This window comes from Notothenia rossii (genome assembly GCF_949606895.1).
Source record: "Notothenia rossii genome assembly, chromosome: 7".
NCBI classification, from domain to species: domain Eukaryota; kingdom Metazoa; phylum Chordata; class Actinopteri; order Perciformes; family Nototheniidae; genus Notothenia; species Notothenia rossii.
This window is the reverse complement of record NC_136905.1, coordinates 24,901,366-24,923,432: the sequence shown is the minus strand read 5'-3', so window position 1 is coordinate 24,923,432 and position 22,067 is coordinate 24,901,366. Positions and strand designations below refer to the sequence as shown.

The 22,067-nt window shown below is 40.7% G+C and overlaps 1 protein-coding gene across 1 annotated transcript in view; it reads right to left on the bottom strand.

Moving 5' to 3' along the window:
• Nucleotides 1-16,436, bottom strand: part of adamts16 (ADAM metallopeptidase with thrombospondin type 1 motif, 16) — a 53,993-nt gene extending 37,557 nt beyond the window's left edge. Inside the window, exons 1-3 of the mRNA XM_079641316.1 lie at nt 15,888-16,436; nt 15,639-15,729; nt 9,748-10,106 (exon numbers count right to left, since the gene is read on the bottom strand). Of these exons, the coding sequence (XP_079497442.1) occupies nt 9,748-10,106; nt 15,639-15,729; nt 15,888-15,977 (540 nt within the window). The 5' untranslated portion in view covers nt 15,978-16,436. The remainder of the gene's footprint in view (nt 1-9,747; nt 10,107-15,638; nt 15,730-15,887) is intronic.
• Nucleotides 16,437-22,067: the final 5,631 nt, after the last annotated feature.

Sequence of the window (22,067 nt, the reverse complement as noted above, 5' to 3'; positions counted from 1 at the left end):
AGTAGCTACACTTGTGTCATAAAATATTTATAAGTCACTTGTAGAGTATAGGGCTGTTGTCCAACACAACAATAATCCACTATTCAAAAAATAGCCTATAGAGCTGAAGTCATATATTTCAAACAAACAATAAAATACCAATATTTCTCTATCAGCAATTAGTCAAGAATTGACTCTAGGGTCACTGCAAACCTGACCCCCCTAAACCACGGCGAGGTTCAATTAATGGAAGTGTTTCTTCATGCTTAACATCTGGTTTGCTGAACTTCAGGGTCAGACGCTATCTCAGCCAAATCTAAATAAGAGTTGGTGTGAGGATGAAAGGAGGTTGCATCTCTCTTGTAAACAAAGCATATGCTTATGAGTTAAAGGTTCAGGTATGCCTTACTTTCATTTTCATGGGTTGTAAATCAAACAAAAAATAGTATTTATAGTATTATCTGAATATAATTTATTATGTAAAAAAGAACTTAAATGATTGAACGTTATAAATACTTTTTACACTATGAAACTGCTGTTATGTAGGGCCCCACTTTAAGTACCAGAGCCTTATGCTTTAGATTTTAGGGGGAAAGTTATGTGAAAGCCAATAATAAAAGGTTCGACAAAATATTTTTTCAGTTGACCTTCACTCTCTTTCTCTGTCTCTGTCCCAAAGAAACAGAGACATTTTCATATTCCATTTTGAATAAACTTCCATCAACAACATCCGATTCAGACACTTTCTCTTGCTCTCTGCCTCTCTCTTTGTCTCTCTCAGTCTCTCCAAACACAGACCACATCTGTGTTGATAGTCAACTGGCACAGCGTGTTTGGACTGTAACTGCTCTTGGCAGAAATAGTAGTTTCCTTAAAATACGTTTAATTGAATAACCCTTTTTTTTTTTTAACTGTGAGTAGAGTGTGAGGTCCTTGGCTGACACAGAGGCTGTGGCTTGCCCAGAGTGAGCGTGCATACATGTGTGTGTGTGTGTGTGTGTGTGTGTGTGAGTATGTGTATGTGTATGTGTATGTGTATGTGTATGTGTATGTGTGTGTGTGTGTGTGTGTGTGTGTGTGTGTGTGTTTGTGTGTGTGTGTGTGTGTGTGTGTGTGTGTGTGTGTGTGTGTGTGTGTGTGTGTGTGTGTGTGTGTGTTTGTGTGTGTGTGTGTGTGAGTGTGTGGGGGGGTGGGGGGGGGGTGGATGGGACAAAAAAGGGTCAACATTAAATCTGGGAGGACAGAGATTACAAATATGCAACAGAATGTATGCCTGTGTACAGATTTCTGTATTTCAAGTACAGTAGGAGTGTGTTTATTGGGATAAGTCAATCTTGCAGAAGCAGAACTCTATTGTTGAAGTGTTTTATGTTGCTATAATCATCACCACAACTGATTTTCCCCATTTCATCATCACTTACTACCTCTGGCCTCTCTCCACCAGCCTTTCAACCACAGATCAGGAAACCAGTGGAACGGAGTCCTTGGAAAATTAGGCACTGAAGAAAATGATGAACTCCAGGAATACAAGCCAAGACAGATGTGTAAGCTGTGACCACAGTGGCTGTGGAGTTTACAGCTTTCATCACAGAGTGTGGTTAGGAAAATACTGATGCATTTTTATGTTGTTTTTTTTAATATTCATGGTCAACTTTGCATAATCTAAGTACGCATGACTTTAGAAGTGCAAGGATTTTATAACATGTCAAATAAAGGCTAACATGTGAAGAAGACTGCTGTTGACTTATATGCCTTTACCACAAGCTACAGGAGGGCAGTTGTTGTTTACAGGTGTTTCTGCATCAGATAATGACAATTTCCCACCGTGCAGAAGCTGGTATTTGACGGTCAGTTAATAAGCCTGAACAGTGGTGCAAAAGTATATTTCGAGACATATTTACAGTTGCTAACACACTCTGTGGCCCAGTACTTATTGAGATGATTACGATCTTTTGGGCCCCTTAAAAAACAATAAAAAAACATATCGTGAAGTCCTGTCTCATCAGCAACCTACCAGCACTAGTTCTAGTCTTTTTTGTTTCTCCATGACCATGTTGCAACCAATTCACAACTTGACAGTGATCTGCACTCATGGGATCCATTATTGACAGAAAAGGAGAAGAGAGGGGCCTGCTAATGCATTACCACCTTCTATTGTAGCTTTTTTTTCTGCCGGGAACTCCAGCCTGGATCGTTGGCTTCAATCACAAGTGACAACCTGTGCATGATCCTTTCATCCGAATAATACTTGTCCCGGCGTTGTGTAATCACAGGCAATTGTCATAATTTGGTTCAAAGTCACAATGAGGCCTGAACTGAGCTGCTGTCAACCTTGATGTTTGGGTGCTATGGGGGTTTTAAGCCATTAGTGTGGAAATGGGTGCAATGTGATACTTAAAAAAAAAAGGTTTTCTGGTGAGTTTGTTGGTGAACCTATCAGAAAAGAGTTAAAGCTTTTGGAAGATGTGAATAACATTTTTTGTCATGAGGGGTTATTTTTGGTCAGCTCATTCCAAAAGGAGATGGGAAAGATAAAGAAGAGGAAATCCATGAAGGAAAGAAACAATCAAAGAACCTACACTGCAGCACGTGGACTGGACTGTTTAGTTAGGATGTGTTATAGAAACTGTCATGTTCCGATATATATCAAAGGGGAGTCTGGAGTTGTCAGGGCCGTCTGGCTGACATTCAGTCTTCACAATAATTATGTATTTATTCTGAATAGGTTAAGAGCTGTTTTACTTACAGTAAGCCTATTTTCAATCACCATACTGCCATCTCCATTCTAACTTATGTGGTTGGAAATGTCCAAACGTGGCTTTGCTTCAGTGTTGTTTATATCTGCAGGCAGCACTGAATATACAGAGCAGTATGCAGACATATATACATGTATACATATGTACACGACTTGTCACATTTCCTCTTGTTTTCTCTCATATACTTCTACTGTCAGACGGAAAGAGTAATGCCTTTAATTGTGAATTGAATTATTTCTTTATATCTTTGTCCTGTGCCAAATAAAGTCAATCCAGATGTGTCTGTTTAAATGTTTAACTTTTTTTCAGATTTATTTTGATGGCACACACCAGGGAACTTTTGCACATAAACCAGCCTGTCCTCCTCCAAAAAACGACCAAATAGGTCGATTGTTCAGCAGCTTATTACGACCTATAGTCACGTTTTAAAGTTTAGCACCTCTAATGGTCGTGTAAGAAACAACAATTTGCGGCCATTGCAAACGCTCCGGAGGGTCGTATATTCACAAATAACCCTTTCTGGAAAATCCTAAATTGTAGAATAGTTTGGCTATTAAAATACTTTTTGATTAGATTTCTAGCATAGAAGTGTATATTGTACTTTTAGAATCCACGTCCAGTGGATGTGTAGGATCTATAGTTTGATAGATATTACGAAGATGATTTGAGATCTCGCCAGCAGAATGTGTATATACTACGTCTTTCCCCTATTCATTTCTATTGACGGCAGCGTCCATGTAAAGTTGGCATCAACCCTCACGGGGTGAAAACAGTATTTCGGGTCTCGAAGTTTTCATAATAAAACCGGAAGTATTCCCCTCACTGTCAAATGATTTTACAGTGATATCTGCTGTACTCATCCACTAAAAAACATCAGTTTATCCTTGTTAATTACACAACATTGATTGGTTTAAATTGTGTACAATGCTTATGTGTTTTTAACCTTCGATTCGGAGAAGCAAACAGTTTTTGGGGAGTTTCGGATGGCCGAAGACACTACACTACCCATAATCCTCAGCTATCGTTTGGGACTACAACATCCGCTTTGCTTGACAAATCCCGTGATTAGTCCTCAAGCTCTGTGATTGGATGTTGGAGTGGGAGTGCACCAAGGTTACGCAGAGCTTCAAACAGGTATTTGAAATGGAATGAGACCACGGCAGACTATCCAAAACTGGATTCAAACGGGTCCAGCCCCAACTATTCTACAATTTAGGGTTAATTGCCGCAAATAGTTTTTTTTTTTACACGACCACTAGAGGTGCTAAACTTTGAAACGTGAATATAGGTCGTAATAAGCTGCTGAACAATCAACCTATTTGGTTGTATGAGTTGGAGGACTTGTTGAGATAATCATAACTGCTATTTTATTATTATGTCTTTATTGAACAAGGACCATGCATTACATGCATACATATGTACGTATGTATGTATATATACATATGCATACATTAATCTCAAAGAGAGAAATCTTGCTACATTATGGCTAAAAGCTCATTTCTATCTGCAGTCCCTGGGTAGTGTACTGCACTGTATGTACAAAATACCCCGCAGATAATCTTTTTAGGAAGTATTTAGCCTGTAAATTCTTTTACAGACTTTAAGCTTGGCGTCACACAAAACAACATGCATCCACTTCTTCCTCATACTATGTGTAAGCCACTCACTATGTTGGGAGATTAGGTCAACTACTGCCTTACCTAAATAGCCAAAGTCATCAGATTACACACTGCGCTCTACGAGGTGCAAATAGCAGTCATAAAATGCTGAAACACTACTTGGGAGGGCACAAACAGCTGGACTCTTTAGAGTCAGACGCATCCAGACAAGCAGCGACAGGAAAGAGGGGGTGGGTAGGAGAACGGAACTGAGGGGGGGAAGTACTCAATGCATTACAAGGTGCACCTGACCGTGTGTAGTATACAGTTCTCACTTAGTTCTGTCCAAGCTGCTCTTGAAGACCAAACGAGACCATAAACCTCCCGCTACTTTTTATCTTAAGATGCACCTTCGTCATCTATTGGCTAGCACATTACGCCAACTGGGCTTATATCAACTTAAAAACAACAGATGTTCCAAACTGACCTAAACCCTGTCTCTGAGACATGTGCACATAAATCATTCCCTAATGTACTTTGTCTGAATGAGAAAACTAAGAGCGATGCTTGCAAATGATAAAACATGTAAGAAATCCTTTAAGAATGTCTGCTTGAGCTTACTGTATGTTTAAAAAATAGAATATAGTAACCTGGCAAGACCACACTGCCTGCTTTTCAAAGCATCATCACATCAATAGACCATGCTCATATATTCTTGGAAATCCCGAAGGTGGGATGTGTGTGAAACATTCTATTATTACGACTACTACTAGGCCTGAGGCGAGAAACACACCCGTCCTTTTACAAGAGGAAAACACATGACCTCCTAGTGATTTGTAGTGGGAGGACATTTAGTATTACCCTTTGGTACAAAAGAGAGGTGCACATTAGAAGTATAAGTACAATTAGACTTGACAAACAGGTAGGCTATGTTAAGCTCTGAGATAATTAGGAGGATAAAATAGATAGATATACGGCTTGAGGTTGCTTAAAGCAAGCATGTAACTATTTACTGTATGTTAACTACTTTAGGTTAACAAGAAGAAGACGCCTTTTTGCTGGTGGTGTTTTGTGCTAAGTGCAAATGTCAACATCCTTACAATGACAATTCTAACATGCAGGGGGTATAATGTTCACCATGTTAGTTTACAGTAGCTTGTCAGTGCCAAGATTTGCTAATTAGCGCTTAACACAACAGCTGAGGCAGATGTGAATGTCTCTAAGTATTTAGTCATAAAAAAAGTAGGAATAACAGGTACATTGAAATACAGAAAGTTAGTAGATATTACATTTTGGGAACTGAAAATTGTGTACGAAAGTGTATGCCAATCCATAAGCTAGATGTTGAGATATTTCAGTCTTGACCAAATTTGTGAACGACAGACCAATTTGACTGAGCATAGAGCCATACTGCTGATGCTAGCATGCCTGAAAACAAGCACACAATGTCATGTATTGAGAAGAAAAAAAAGGTTTGTGGTGTGAGAGTCAAACAATGCCTTCATGGCTCTCTTCTCACCCCTCAACCCCCTCACCCAAATAAAATCCATACTAAAAAGGATTACGATTGGATTGTGCATCGACACAGAGAGGGACTTGCTTTATGATCTCCCCTTCCACATGTGTGTCACTTTGCAGAGTCGCAAACTATTTGGCAGGTGAACAGTCGGTGGGTTTGGCCTGCTTCTTTTATTCCACCAATTCCTTGCTCGTAAGTACGAGATTTTTATGGTTGAACTCCCTACTGTCATCAAAGTGGGGTTAACAACTATATGGGCTGCCAGAGGAGGGGAGTTCAAACGGCAACTTATACATACGCTTTACAACGTAACACTCACAAGGGGGTTTCAGCACTTGCCACGGAGGGGACAATGACCCTCAAAGTGTTCAACTCTATAGAACATCTCTCTGTGTTTGTCTTACATCTCTTCTTTCTTTACCTTTTTTCTCTGTCTATTAACAAGCCAGAGACAAATAACAACAAATAGACCTGGTGTATGAGTCAAATGCAAAAAAAGTCATTTAGAAAGCCATTTTTTGTAATAGGATGCATTATTAGCTAGAAGTTCCAATGTAATTAAAACAACATTGTAAAAGCAGAGCATGTGTATTTACAATGTCTCAATCAGTTACTCTTCCTAATGAAAATACAGAATGGCTGATCAACACCAATGAATAGCAGTGGAGTCATTTTTGTTTTTGTTTGAGGAGACTTAATACAATGTAATCACACTCGACAAACAATATCATACAAAACACAATGACATTGTTATATGTATTACTAAAAACAGGAACAGGATATTCTAAAGACCAAAACTGTCATCACACTGACTAACTTAATATCACTACCAAATGTGTACTTTGACAAGAAAATCAGTTGTCCATTAAGATTCTGCTATGTGATTCTAGATCAGGTTAAACTCTGAAAACAGAATTGCCCTATCAAGGAAATTATCTAAAACAATAATGGTTTGAATAATGGTGATTGAATGAACCCAATGTTAACGGTGTTGTGCTGAAATTGGTACTCTTGCTGATACAACTATTGATCTAAGCTCCAATGGTCAATACTTACCTGCCTTCTGTACTAGAGACTTGACCAAAGTGCAAGGTCTCCAATGGGGTATCACGTTTCGACCAATTGTCTGCATATAGTGAAAACTCATATTTCAGGTCTTTTTATGGAAATGTAAATTGTTTAAAAAGAAGTGCAACTCAGCACACGATAACAGACATTTTGACACTTTAAAAAAATAGTATTCCCATTGAGCCTAAAGACTGTTGTCTGCTGATCTCTGCAGTTCCCTGTTGCACATAGGAAAAAGGCCAAATCACTAATGCATTGACCCAGTCCATCCTGGCCTGTCTCAGTCGTGAGAATCACATTTATAGTCTGTGCAACCCCGGACCTTTTGGCTGAATCTTTTATTGGGATCTGGTCTGAAATAAACACACACACCCACCCACACACACACACACACACACACACACACACACACACACACACACACACACACACACACACACACACACACACACACACACACACACACACACACACACACACACACACACACACACACACACACACACACACACACACACACACACACACACACACACAGAGAGAAGAAGCAGCAGCAGCAGCATCCCTGGAGATATGCTGTTCTCTGTCTACTTTTAGAGACTTAGATTATCAGACAGAGCAGCAGTCTTCTACAATGGAACTATAAACAGCAAGAAGGGCCAGAAATGTACTCTATTTCAATTTGGTCAAAATAAGATTTTTTATTGTACAGCTATTGTTAGTTGAAGGATTACATTTCTCCTGTAACGAGGGCCTCCAGATGCAAAGCTTCTATGGCCACTAGCTTGATTCCTCTCAAGAGTCCGTTTTCTTTTTTGATCAACTAATGAACTGCAACATCAAACATTACAGGAGTTGATCAACTTGCTGTCTACTTTCCTCACTCCAGCTTTTAAGATCTAGTATGTGAATGCAAGACTGAGAGAATAAGGATGTATTTATCAAGCCCTTTGTTCTCTACTGCAGACTGCTAAAGAGGCTGGAATACCACTCGGGGTCCTACTGGTGTGGAACCGCTTCACTTAGGTTTACAATGCCAATCTAATGGCGCATTTCCACTACAGCGTTTTTGGTTGCGTTTCCACTAGGCGTAGTTCCGGCTAGCGGGTACTTTTTCTCAGTTTTCTGGCTCTCCAAAATCGAGGTTCTTTCCGGGCCAACAACCGGGCGGAGTATGCTGAACTAGTGAGAGAATCACTGAACATATTTCACCATGATTTAATTGTAATACACGTTTCAAAATGATGCCAAAGCTTTGACAAGTCTGCAGACAAGACGGCAGACGAAAACCTTTTAAAATGCGTGTTTTCTGAATGGAGATCGGCTAAGCTAACGTTGTATATGCTCCGACCGTCCACACTCACAACAACGGCCTATACAGACATAAATAAACCAGCGACTGTATTCGCCATGACACAGACAGTCTGTGGTTTGTACTTGTTTAACTTTTGTCTAGTTTCTGAACAGATATGAGGAGTTGTGAGCTCTGAGGGGTAACAGCTAACGGCTGATGTTGGTTTTGTATTGAAGATGATGTCACGGCTCCGCCTACACTGCGTTACTATAGTTACTACCCCAGTTCCTAAACTGTAATGGAAATGCAGCATAAAGTGACCCTGGCCTACCAAGGCCTAACTATCCAGTACTAAGCCGTGCAAGGCCCTGCAGTGGAAATGCGCCATAACAGTAACATTAAATCCTTTATATTTATGTGGAAGAGGAGGACCATCAAAGTAATAAATGAAATTCAGCAAGTATTTTGCTAGCCTAACGCCTCTTGTCTTTGCTTCACATTTAACAACGTATACTTTATCATATGAATAGATCATCTCAGCACCAATACATCTGCTCTACATCAGCATACTGTTGTGGAGCTTGTTTGTTGTTCTATATCATGCAGAAACATTAGTAATAGGTAAGCTTGCTACTATACTGCGCCCCACCATTCCTAAAAAGTATATTCAGTCAGTGCAATAACAGTAGGCCTATACTGTGTGCAAAATAAGAAAATGAACGACAACCAAAACATTGTTTTGGCATGCTTGGCATGGACGTGTTTTGGGAATTTTCCTGGCTAATTGACGCATGAACGTTATGCGTAATTCACAGACTTGACTTTTCCATTAATTAGTTATTCATTTGTTGATTTAGGCACAAATGCAACGTACACTGAATGAGCTAGGACTAATGATTCACAGCAGTTTGGAGGAAGGAACAGCTGTGCATGACTTGTCAACATGGCCAGAGGGTTTTTAAGTCAATTGAAGTCAAGTACAAGTCGATTTTATGACCAGACAGACAATGCAGCGACTCAAATGCTGTGTGAAAAGCAGCAACACAGGATCTAACTTAGAAGACTGCTTGATAAATGTGTAAGTGTCAGAGGAAAGGACAGTGTATTACAAATGTAATCGTTTTTTAATCTGGAGTCACTGGCTGGCTGTAATCAGATGTTCTCCTCTCAAATTTCTTCCAACCAAAAGTCCCAATACATGTTAAATGTTGTTTTCAGTCACTACTTTAACTAGTCTCGACACTAATTCAGTATGACAAGAACACTAAAGCTCTGTTTATATTATCAATGGTCCCAGGATGAGCTATATTTCTTAACTTTTACTCCAAGGCACACTATTTATTCTAAGTCCGTATAAGTGCAATTTCAGAATGTTGTCAAAAAACATTAAAAAACAACAACTTTCAAACGATTTGACCCAGAAGTCCTTTTCACTGATGCAAACACTAACCAACCCCAATCAGACGCATTCATGCCACCCTTCTCATCCAGACCCACCCCCCTCAACCAGACTCTGTGCATGTTCAGACTCACCATTCCTGTGCATGTGGACAGTGCTACCGAGGAATTGACCCTTGACCTCAGCGACCCCTGGTAAAAGCAGAGGTCGTCCTGGTGGTAGGCCATCAGGCTCTTGGTCCCGTTCTTTCCCAGGACCTGGATGGTGAAGCCAGGTGCAATCAGGCTCTCTGAGGCCTCTCTCAGCTCCATGTGGAAGTCCTGCCCCAAGCCACTCATCAGGAAATGGACCGTTTTGCTGCTGCCATCGGTGTTTGGTGAGCCTGCATCTGGGCTCAGGGACCTCCGCCTCCTCCGGCGCTGGTAGTGGGCAACTTCATGAGAGATGTAAACGCCTTGGTGGTTGACCTCATAGGGAGATACAATTTCATATTCTAGAAAAAAGATATAGAAAAAAAGAAAATTAGGATATATAAGGCAAAATCCAGTCTTTAATATAATACAGGATTTTAATTATTATTTAATACTAATACAAGCGTCTTTGAGCATTAGAAAAAGTCCTATACAAATATTATGTATTATTATTATTACATTAAACTAATAGAGATGTGATTGGTTCAAACATTGGGAGCTATTGTTGAGAGAAAGTTATGATGTTGTGTGTATACATGTAAATGACAACTTGGCAAACCAGCCTGTCCTCCTACAAAAAACGACCAAATAGGTCGATAGTTCAGCAGCTTATTACGACCCAGAGTCACGTTTTAAAGTGTAGCACCTCTAGTGGTCGTGTAAGAAACAACATGCTCCCGTTGATTGCAAACGCTCCGGAGGGTCGTTTATTCACAAATAACCCTCTCTGGAAAATCCTAAATTGTGGAATAGTTTGGCCATTAAAATGCTTTTTGATTAGTTTTCTAGCGAGAAGTGTATATTGCACTTTTAGAATTTACGTCCAGTGGATGTGTAGGATCTATAGTTTGATAGCTGACCCAGAAATCAGCGCAGGTTCTGGTCCAGGCTCTCGTTATCTCAGGCCTAGACTACTGCAACTCCCTCCTGGCTGGTCTACCTGCATGTGCCATCCGACCTCTGCATCTCATCCAGAATGCAGCGGCTCGTCTGGTCTTCAACCTTCCAAAATTCTCCCACACCACGCCGCTCCTCCGCTCCCTTCACTGGCTTCCGGTAATTGCTAGAATCCACTTCAAGACACTGGTACTTGCATTCCATGCTGTGAATGGATCTGGCCCTTCCTACATCCAGGACATGGTTAAACCGTACACCCCAGCACGTGCACTCCGCTCTGCATCAGCCAAACAGCTCGCTGCACCCGCACTGCGAGGGGGACCCAAGTTCCCATCAGCAAAAACTTGTGGGTTTGCTATCCTGGCTCCAAAATGGTGGAATGAGCTCCCCATTGAAATCAGGAGAGCAGAAAGCTTGCACATCTTCCGGAGCAGACTGAAAACTCATCTCTTTCGACTCCACTTCGAGCGATAGAATTACTAACAAAGCACTTACAGTATATACTAATAAAGGGCTGGCTTATCTAAAGCCAGTTGAGTAGCACTTGAAATGTTTTAGCTCTATGAAACCTGATGTACTTATATGATTCTGTTTTCTTCAAGGTTGTATCTTCCTGGTCGAATGCACTTATTGTAAGTCGCTTTGGATAAAAGCGTCAGCTAAATGCAATGTAATGTAATGATAGATATTACGAAGATGATTTGAGGTCTCGCCAGGAGAACGTGTATACAGTATACTACGTCTTTCCGCAGCGTCCATGTAAAGTTGGCGTCAACCCTCACGGGGTGAAAACTGTTTTTCCGCTCTCTAAGTTTTCACAATAAAACCGGAAGTATTCCCCTCACTGTCAAATGATTACACAGTTTCTGCATTACTCATCCAAGAAAAAATATCAGTTTATCCTTGTTAATTACACAATATTGATTGGGTTAAATTGCGCACAATGCTTTTGTGTTTGTGCACTGCAAACTGCATGCAGTTGGAAAAGCAAACTGCATGCAGTTTGCTTTTCAGCCCAACAGTTAAATCAACAAGACTTCTTTCAGCAGATGTGAGCGTCCTTTAACAACGGTCAATAAGTCCTTGCTGCACATTATCCCTTACATGTTTCCATCTTAAGCTTTGTTAGTTAGATAGTTTCGTAACGGACGTAATGTAACAGTTGAAACGGTTGTAGCTTTTCTCAGACTCGGAGGGATACTGACTTGTTGTGAAAAATAACTACAATTCTACCCGTGGTATACGCTCAATATATCACGGCTAAGAACCAATCAGATTGCTTGATATGACTTGTCCGTTTTATAATTGTGAATATACGACCCTCCGTAGCGTTTGCATTCAACGGGAGCACTAGAGGTCGGAAACTTTAAAACGTGATTATAGGTCGTAATAAGCGCTTGAACAATCGACCTATCTGGTCGTAATAAGAGCTTGAACAATCGACCTATTTGGTCATATGAGTTTGAGGACTTGTTGTGGCAAACATGAAATACATTGTCCTTGTGGTCATTCCTAGCTAATTTGACATGTAAATATCATTTACTGTGCATAGTGCATGCTGTGTCAGCTGCTACCTTGGTTGTATGACTGATTCAAAATTAAAACCTTTTTAGTTTGTAAAGTTTCCTTGACCTGCCTCATATACTTTTGTCGACAGGGTCAAGAGAGAGTTACAAGTAAAGGAAGGGTTTTAGACAATTCCAACACTTCAGTGGAGAGTGAATCATGTTTGACCTATAGTGTTTTACTAGAGATTTTTACTACAGCTCAGGCTGAATAACTGCTGGTCATAAATGGAGATGGTGGTAGGTCACTGCAGACGAGTTAAATGTCTAATGCCGCTGTGGCCACAGAAACTGGATATCCTCCAAAGGTCAAAACAAAAGAGTAGGTGACTCCTTCAGCTGCACTGAACTTGATTTTCAAGTGGAAATCATGACAGACATTGCTCTTGTCCAAGTTTGTCACCTTCTAAAGCAAGCCATCTCCTATGAGGAAAGAAGCATGACTTTGGATATATTGCAGGGTTTCAGATATCATGCCCATTGCATGGACAAAATGATTTGCAAAGAAATGTAGGAAAACATTTGAATATGTTAAGTGATGCTTTATACCTTTAGAGGGTGTTCCTGTTCCATAGTAAATTGTGCTACTGTAGTGGGATATATTAGTGGTGATAGAGAATGTCTGTGAGTCATCACACACCCTTTGAAACCTAATGCGCTTGATACCCTTTGGGTCTATAAGTAACCACCAGGCAAACAAATAAAAATAGTGTCATTGTTGATTTAGTGACAACATTGTAATGGCTCTTGCAAATGTGTTGAGTCTTGCCATGGGAAAATGATATGTGCACACTTAATCAGCTTAAAGTGAACAGAAATAACAGCAACCTTGGACTTACAGTCAACAAGAGCCAGTCTCAGTTACTGTACAGCCTGAATAATGAGTATATATAGTGCAGAGACAGACATGTTTTGGCAGTGGTAGAAACATGCAGGGTGACAGACAGTGTGTCATCACTGGCAGTGTGAATGCCTGAGGTTTGAACTTGGCTATTTGATGCTTCTTGAGGCTTGCTTAAAGGAATACCCCTACCACAGAATGACCATGTGTTTATCAATTACTCATCCTGTGTTGCATGCATGTTTGAGATGCAGTTAGCAGTGTGCTGGATACACTGGATAATTGTGGCTAGGAATTATACTGCATGTGTTGTACTGCGCAATTTGTAGCGGGTGTTTTGTTCTAGTTTTGCTGTTCTGAATTATGACCACCATTTACTTTTTGATTCTCTACACCTAGAGGCAATGGAGAAATGTTTCTTTAAGAATTCAAGGTAATACTGGGTTTATAGTTGATATCCAAATGACCATGTTGTGGGGAAAATATACCTTAAAGGCAGCATGACATGTATTTATTGGTGGGTGCTTTTATTTAGAGCACCTTGCATTATCAAGACTGCATACATTCTTGCCTGGGTGGTCACAGTGGGAAGCAAACCTCCGACCCTTGAAGTGCTACAACCAAGGTCTACCCAAAGAGTTACAGGACTGCAAAGAGCAAACACATACTTCAAGTCTCAAGCATTTTCTGTGCAGACACCAAAGCACTTAGCCAAAACCAGAAAATGGTCTTCTATCTTCTTCAATCTTTGTTGTTTTGTCCATCTACCCCCAACACTCGCTCACACATTTACACCTCCACTGTGTTTGTTCCGCCCTAACTCAAAAACCAGCTGCAGTGAACCATGTCTGGCCGTATACAAACACAGATTCTGCGGGAACAGACCATATACGCACGCACGCACGCATGCACGCACGCACGCACGCACGCACGCACGCACGCACGCACGCACGCACGCACGCACGCACACACACACACACACACACACACACACACACACACACACACACACACACACACACACACACACACACACACACACACACACACACACCTTGTCTGATGGACTGAGACAAGATCTTGTGGTGATTAGTCTGTTGGTTTAGTGGCTCTTGAGTGCCATTAGTACTGATAGAGGGTCTAACCAATGGGTGCATTGACTTAAACGTAACAAAAGATTGAACATGGGAACTATTTCCCCACCCGCTCTAACATAGCTGAATGAATGTTAAACAAATCAACACTGAGTAATAGTTGTGCAAGCGGTGAGATGATCTGAAACAGAAGTAAGGGCTTCCCCTCACTTCTGTTTCAGATCATCAGCACATGTGCCCGTTGAAAGGAGTTTTGATGGTTTGTTTATATGTTTGTGTGTCTGCTTTTCATGGTAACTGACAAAACAACAACAAAAAAACAAAGGATCTGAAGGAGAATGCACAGCCAAAGCAGTTGCTGACTCAGCACACCACATGGGGTTAGATCCACAAAACAAAGAACAGATGGAAGACTTGCATTCACTGCTTGCACTCATTACTGAATTGATTTTTCGAGTGACATGACTAAATCTCTGTTGTAAATGGGGTAGCCCTAAATGACTTATTAAACTGCTTCCAGCAGTTCAGAGAAGCTCTAAGGCACAACTCCAGGTCCAGTATAGCACATCGGAGACTGGTAAGGTGCCTAAAGATGGCATATGTTTACCCAATAGCATTAAACAGGCTCAATGCATAACTGAAACATCGGCTTATGAATAAGGTATCCCTGTAGAGAGCAATGTGTAAGCAGGATTGTATGCAGCATTTAATAGACTAATTATAGTATAATAAAAGTGTGAACTAGTTTCAAAATAATGCTTGTTGAGGCCATATGTGAATCTTCTTTTGTGTATTATGTTTTTTTTCTGTTTTTCTATGCTGCTGTGGACATGTACTGTGTCCAGGTGCAGGTACCTGCATGCAAACAACAAGGCCTGTGACTCTCTTGTGTTTTCCTTGATGTTTGTTTTTTAATTATACATGGACAGCGTTGTTCCAATCCATCTTAGTCTGTTTTTAAAATAAATTGTCAAATACATACACACAAGAAAACTAAGCAGCATTTTTCAGGGTTTCATTGAAGGCTTTAGTGACTCCCCCAGAGGACACCTAAATGAGCAATCCATTTAATTGTGCTTTTCAGCAAATGACATTCATGGCACATATTGATCATTTAAAGTCATTTGGGAAATTAGCAATAGCAAAAATACACTGCTCTTTTTTTTCGGATCCGTTTGAGCTCGACTGCTGCAGCACACTGGTGTCTCTGATTCAGGGTGCAGGTCGCCCCCCTGCGGTGAAGAGAGGGAATGCACAGCGCAGGTGAGTTCTGTTCGGTGCTGCTGGCAGTTAGAGAGATGCGGTGGATGACCTTACTTTTAAGCATCGAAAAGCAAAACATGAACCAGAGGATCAAACAGCACTCCCGCACTAACAACAGAACTTCGCAGTCACAGAAACACAAATGAAATCATCAAGACGTTTTGTCCAACTTACCTGTATGTTGAGGTAAATTGAGAGAGAGGAGCAGGGCATACGCTTCTTGAGGAGATTCAACCTTGTCAGCACCATTTGTCAAAAGCACGCTCTGTAAAGACGAAAATGTAAATAAGATTTGGTCTGTGTACACTGCAAAATATCATGGAAAATGTACAAAGCTCTCTGTCATTTGAAGTGTTGACAACTTTATGAGCTGTTCATGCATGTGCCTACAAGCGCAGCTGAGATAATATACAACGGACTTACTTTGCTCAGAGTGAAAAAGCAGAAGAGATGGAAAACGAGCGACGGGCGCACACAGGTTCTCCACACTGCACAAATCCGCAGGAAAGCCATCTTTGCGCACCTTTACGCAAAAAATGATAAATCAGACGGCCACTTGCCAGCAGTTGAAAATGAGTTTCAATAAAGAAATCCAACAGCAGACGCAGCAGCTCTGCAGAAATTCTCCTGAATGAGGCACCAACGAGTTTCAGATGCAGATTTCTTCACTTGTGCCACATTGGTTTCCATTCATTTCCAAGCGCAGTATTCCGATGCAGCACATGGAGCTTAAACTCACGTCCTCTCTCCCGGCAAGTCATTTTTTTTTCTTCACTCAGACAGTCCGAGCAGTATCCAAAGTCTATCTACCCCTCTCCCTTTAACACACACGCTCACTCTGCTTCCCTCTCTCGTTTTCTCTCCCTACCCAGCGACCCCCGGAAAACCATTTTGACTCCCAGTGAAATCATGTGATTAAAGCTTAAATAGGCTCGTCTTGGCAATAGAACACTTCTATGAAAGTCGCACTGAGTCCCAATGTGTTCCCCCCGGGAGAGCCTGCCAAGTGAGCACGCTGAGTACACCGTGTGTGTTTTGAGGAGGGGTGTGTGGGTGTGGTAAGTACAGCCTGTAGCCAATCACATTTGACACCTGTGCTGAGAGATGGGGTTTGTGTCCATCTCTCGGGTTGCAGGAGGACGTGTGTGAGAGGAACAATCAGTGTGTGATAAAAAGAAGATAACAGGCACAGTGTTCTTTTTACTTCCAGTGCAAATAAGTAATTCCCCTCTTATGTGGGAGACTGCAATAACAAGTGTTTGTTATGTCTGTTCCACATCATGTAGTTTTTAATTGATGATGCATCTCAAAGAAAATGTACAAAAGAAAGACAAATATTTATTTGAATTCAGCAGTCTGGGTTTTGTAACCCAAATGTGATCTGGACATTACACCCCAAAAGCAGGTAATCAGTAATTTGGGATGGATTATGTCTGAAATTTGACCTTTGACCCCGTTTAATCCGCTCGTCACTCTCCCATCTCTCCTGTATTCCGCAGCTGCACTGATAGGCAGCGTGCCAACATTTCTAAACTCCAAACAATCATTCATGGAAGTGCTTAGGAGTGTGGGAGCCAAAGAATCGGGAGCGCTTGTTCAGATTCTGGAGCGTTTCATCCTCCCCAAAAGAAAACCAGATGAGGGTTCTGCTGTGCTGCGGGAGAAATAAATGTGTGACGGTTTACTGTGGGATCTTTTTGGCCCCGAGTCAGAATATGTGGATCAGAGTGAAGGTGCAAGCTGGTCTATGAGGTTCCACCCAGACTCTGTTCTGCAAGTGTCAGTCTGCAGTGTATTTTCTTTTCGACAAAGCTGAATCAGGCAGAGGATGGGGTCATATGTCTTTATCTTAAGATAAATATAAAACATTTAATTAAATTTGAGCGTTCGATGAGTGATAGATTCAGGGCTCCAACATGCATGGCATTTAGCCTTCGATAAGGATAGAAAACCCCTGTCATGTGTCAGCATCTTAGAGAAAGTGATGAGAGAAGACCCTTATGATAAATTAGTTAGTGAAAAAGCAGGACAGGACTTTCTCTATGGCGCTTTGTCCTGAGGGTTTGTTCGAGGTGTTTGATGCATTTTCCAAATGCTCTGTCATGTTAGATCAGTGATAATGTCACCCGCGAAGGATGTTTTTGCTTTGAAAAATAAGAAGGGAATAAACGAGACAATGCCGCAGTGTCAAAACCAAAATGACCGACTTCCCCTGATTGCAACTCCCAAAAGATAAGAGGTAGGCAAAATAAAATAAGAAGAACATAGACATCCTGGGAGTCTTTTGCTCTAAACTGATACATATACAAAACTGACTTCCAAATTTCTCCCTAAGTGTGCAAATTCTGGATTTATTTTGTGATATAATGCCATCATGAAGACAATTCCTACCATATGTTTAGAGGCTCAGGAAGTCTTTACAGTGTCAGCTGCTGCTAGAGGTTTATCGCTCCTCCTCCTCTTACATCGATACACACACACCGTTGTACACGCAGACATGTGTGCACACCACACACAGCAATACAACACCCATACTGCACCTGAAAATATATTGCCCACATATGTCCGTAAGTGTTCAACAAATGCACATGTACAAAGATCAGAATGTTTTCAAAGAGTTGCATTTTGAAACAGTAAGACAGGGTTGTGTTGTCAGACAGTCTGACTGTTGAATGCTCATTGGGGGGTGCGAGCAGATTAAGAAATAAAGACAATAAAATGATGTATAGATTTTCAGAAGTATGACCTGAGCCGGTTTGACCTCTGAACCCCAGAGCTCCCGTATGCCTCTCAGTCTGGGTGACTGCTTGGTTGTCTGTCTGCCTGCCTGTCTCTCTTTTAGCATGTCTATTTGCCTGACTACCTTTCTTCAATATCATCTGAGTATGTATAAATGCAAAGAGCTGGCACAAAAAGGAAGCTCTTTTAATTTTCCAGGCACCTAAAGTTTACATCAGAAAACCTTCAAAGTTCAATGTTCGCGTCAGGAGTTTTCATCAGTATACTGGTCTAAAAAAGGAATAAATGTGCTAAACACATTTAATATGTCATATATATCTGCAACTTTGTGTCTGCTGTAGTTAAAGAAAGGGATTTTAATGAAACAATTTTAGGATATACTTTATTCGCTTTAAGCAAATAATTAGATTGATATCACGGTCACATTACATCAAACTTGAAGCCCTTGCGGTAGCTGGGTTACTTAGCTTAGTACAAAGTCTGACCAAAGGTAACACAATGTAACCATATCAGCATCTTAAAAAAAAATGTTGTAGTTTAAAAACATTCCTAATGTCTCTGGCTCACGACAAAAAATACTGTGATGATACAACGTGATACAGGATTTTTTAGAAGAACGTTTTTAGAAAGTTTTTTTTTTCCAAAATCTCAAACTTTCCCTTTAGTCCCACAATGTGGGTCTTAAAGTTTCCTTCTTCTTTAGTCTCTCCAAGTAGTTTTCACTCCATGGTGTAATTTAATTAGCTGTCTAAGACTGTCATCAGGCCAACACGTGTGTGAGAGTGCACGAGAGTGTACACTTGTGGTGAGCATGTGGGTTGTGTGCACGCTCTCTTATGTGATTTATGTGCACATGAGTCTTGGTGCGCGTTGGTGTGAAGCTGTACATGCATGTATGCGTGTGCTGTGCGTGTGTGTTTGGGTCCTTACATGTGTGCATGTGAATAGTAATCTGACAGCAGCTGTAAAATTCCTCTGTGAGCATCACAGAGGGGAGGCTGATGGGAGCTGACAGGGAGCAAGAGTGAAGGGAGGTGGGAGAGGAAGATGAAGGTGAGTGTGGAGCAGGGGGGAACAGAGGTTGCCAACCAGTTTGATGATTGAAGGTTTAGTCATGCTTTGCACAAATTCTGTACTGCTGTCGAAGAATACTGAGGCATTTACTGCTATTGTCTCAACCTTATGCACTGTAACCCATACACATTGGATGTATTGGCTCAGAATGAAACAACTGTTTCCCCTACATATTTGCAGATGGTGCTGAAGTCAGGTTTTGGCCACTGTTGGACCTATTCCCAGTTACCCATTTATAAATCTTACTTTATATTTGGAAGACTAATATTTATTATATTGTAGTTTAATAAGCAAATAATGTAAACTAACATTTAAGAACAGCACAACAGAACATTTCACAAATATAATATTTAGGGGTGTAATATTGAAATTATTTATTGTTTTATTTGATTTGAGTTGGATAAAAGATAATTCAATACAACTTTTACAAAGATACCAGCAGATAAGATAGAGAGTAATGTGCAACATTTATACAAAAGGAAACATGAACTCTTCTAAGATGAGTCAAGAAAAAGGGAAGCAAAACAAGAGCAGTGTTAAAAGTGCCAGTTTGGCTGGTTAGTGCCAACGTTGCTCGTGGGGAGTGGCAGACTTAATTTCAACCCTTTATTTCGGATTTGGCAAACTGAGCACTGTTCTAAACAGGGATCACCTCTGTTGGGAACACAAGGACTCACATTGATTGAATAATTGTGCCACCAAATGATTACGAAAATAATTACTTGCTAAAGCCAGAAATCCACCAAATAAAAAATGACATCTGGATTAAAAACAAGAATTAAGTGCTATTAACTATCATTTTTGTATAATAATCTTGACATAATGAAGAATCTATCTCCACATCTGTAGCAAGCACATGCAGGGATACACAGCATGTACTGTCATCGGTATCGGTAAGGCACTACGTATGGTTTGAATTTAGCAGTGTGACCGCAGCCAAACCGGACTACTTGAACACATTCTACCAGAAAGAAAGATATACATAACGTGGGATAGGACAGTTCCCCCCTCATTTGTTATTTGTGAATCTGTAAAACATAACAGTTTTCCTTCAGACGAATGACCAATATATAGGTCATGCAAATTACTCCCGACTACCAATTATACGGTACATGACTGACGGAAAACAGACTGCCACACGTTCTGCTTCTTTTAAGCACTAAGTAGCATACCAATTTCAGTAATTTAGCACAAAACAGCAGATTGTTGGTTCAGTAGGTCCACCAGAAATCCAGTGGAAAGTTGCACTTGGAACACGTTACTGCTCTGCCTCAGCCCTCCCTTTTCAAATAGCTCTCACTGAACTAGATAATATATTGGACATGGCTGAGCGAACTCAAGGATTATTCTTCCTAATGTCCACTGATTAGTGAAGATATTGTCATGGCATGGCTCTACATCAGCTGGCCTCAAGAAGTGTTGCATTGTGGGAGGTCCTGTCCTGACCCTATAGGAGCAGTGATAGTTCACATTGGGACACAATACTGGATGAAGCTATTCCTGATTAATCTGATTTATAGTGGTAATCATACATTTGACCTGTTGCTGTCCAAGTCTTATTTAGGGCTATTAATCACATCCGTTGCACATTATTTTTCAGCAGCAAGTGTACTATCAAAACACTGGTTAAGCTTATAGTGCGTGAAGTTCTTTGATTACAACAAAAACAGAATTGATGGTTTAGGTCAAATCTTTCTCCAAATGAGTCATCATGATTTTATGCTGTATTTTCATCTAATTTCATAAAAGAATACAATACAATTTACTGCCATATACATACACTTTCTTTTTAAAAAGGTATCCCCTTACATTATAGGTAAGGAGGCAATAATGGCAACTTGCAAACACAGCAGCCCTCTCTCTGGGTTTCAGAGTCCAAGATGAAAATGAAGGGCTGAAGAATTGCTCTAATTATTGGTAGTCAGCTGTATGTGATCACTGGGGCAGAAAGAGCGTCTCTGGAGGGGTGTAACCTAAAAACAAAGTGGCTAGTCTTATGACACTCTGCAGGGGTGAGAGCCTGCTAAAGTTCACCACCTCTGTATTGTGTAAGCAGGCTGGTTATAATAACTGCCTTCATGTTGGCAGGGAAAAATACTGTAAATCCAGTTTGAAGGGGCGTTTTGAAACAGAAGAAATACATGTGTAGGATGTGCAGTCCCAATCATTCTCATTAAAAGCCTGCATCTCTAGAAACTTTGCTTGAATTTTGTTAGAATTTACGATATAATGTGATGCCAGTTTCAGTAGCACTGTCATTCTCACTTTCTGTTCAGCACAGATGCTCATTTTTACACTGCCAAACCCATAGGAAAGTGTGTCTCTCTCTTGCACTCCAACATTTGCATGTCTGTATACTGGTGGCAGGATTCCACTGACGTCTGGCCAAGAGACACTGACCCACACAACCCACCAGTGTCCATACTGTGGAGCAGGACTGGACCAGCTGGCAAGTAGATGAGGAAAATAACTAAAGTTCCCATTTAGCTGCAGGCTCCAGTGAGTGTTCATACTCTTGCTGGGTCACGTTGAATTCATAAAACCTGTCAATGTTGCTATACTGTAGATAAGTCAATGAAATGGGCTGCCATGGGTATTCAATGAAACTCAAATTCTGAATTCCATATTCAGAATGGGAATTCAACAAAAGCTGACATTTCACCTCTGACCTTTTTACAATAATTTAATAAAAATGTTCAAAACATATTAAATCAACATCCGATTAAAATCGTTCTTGATGGACATTTGGTACTCTTTAAGTACTGATTCTTATGATGGACCTCCCAGAAA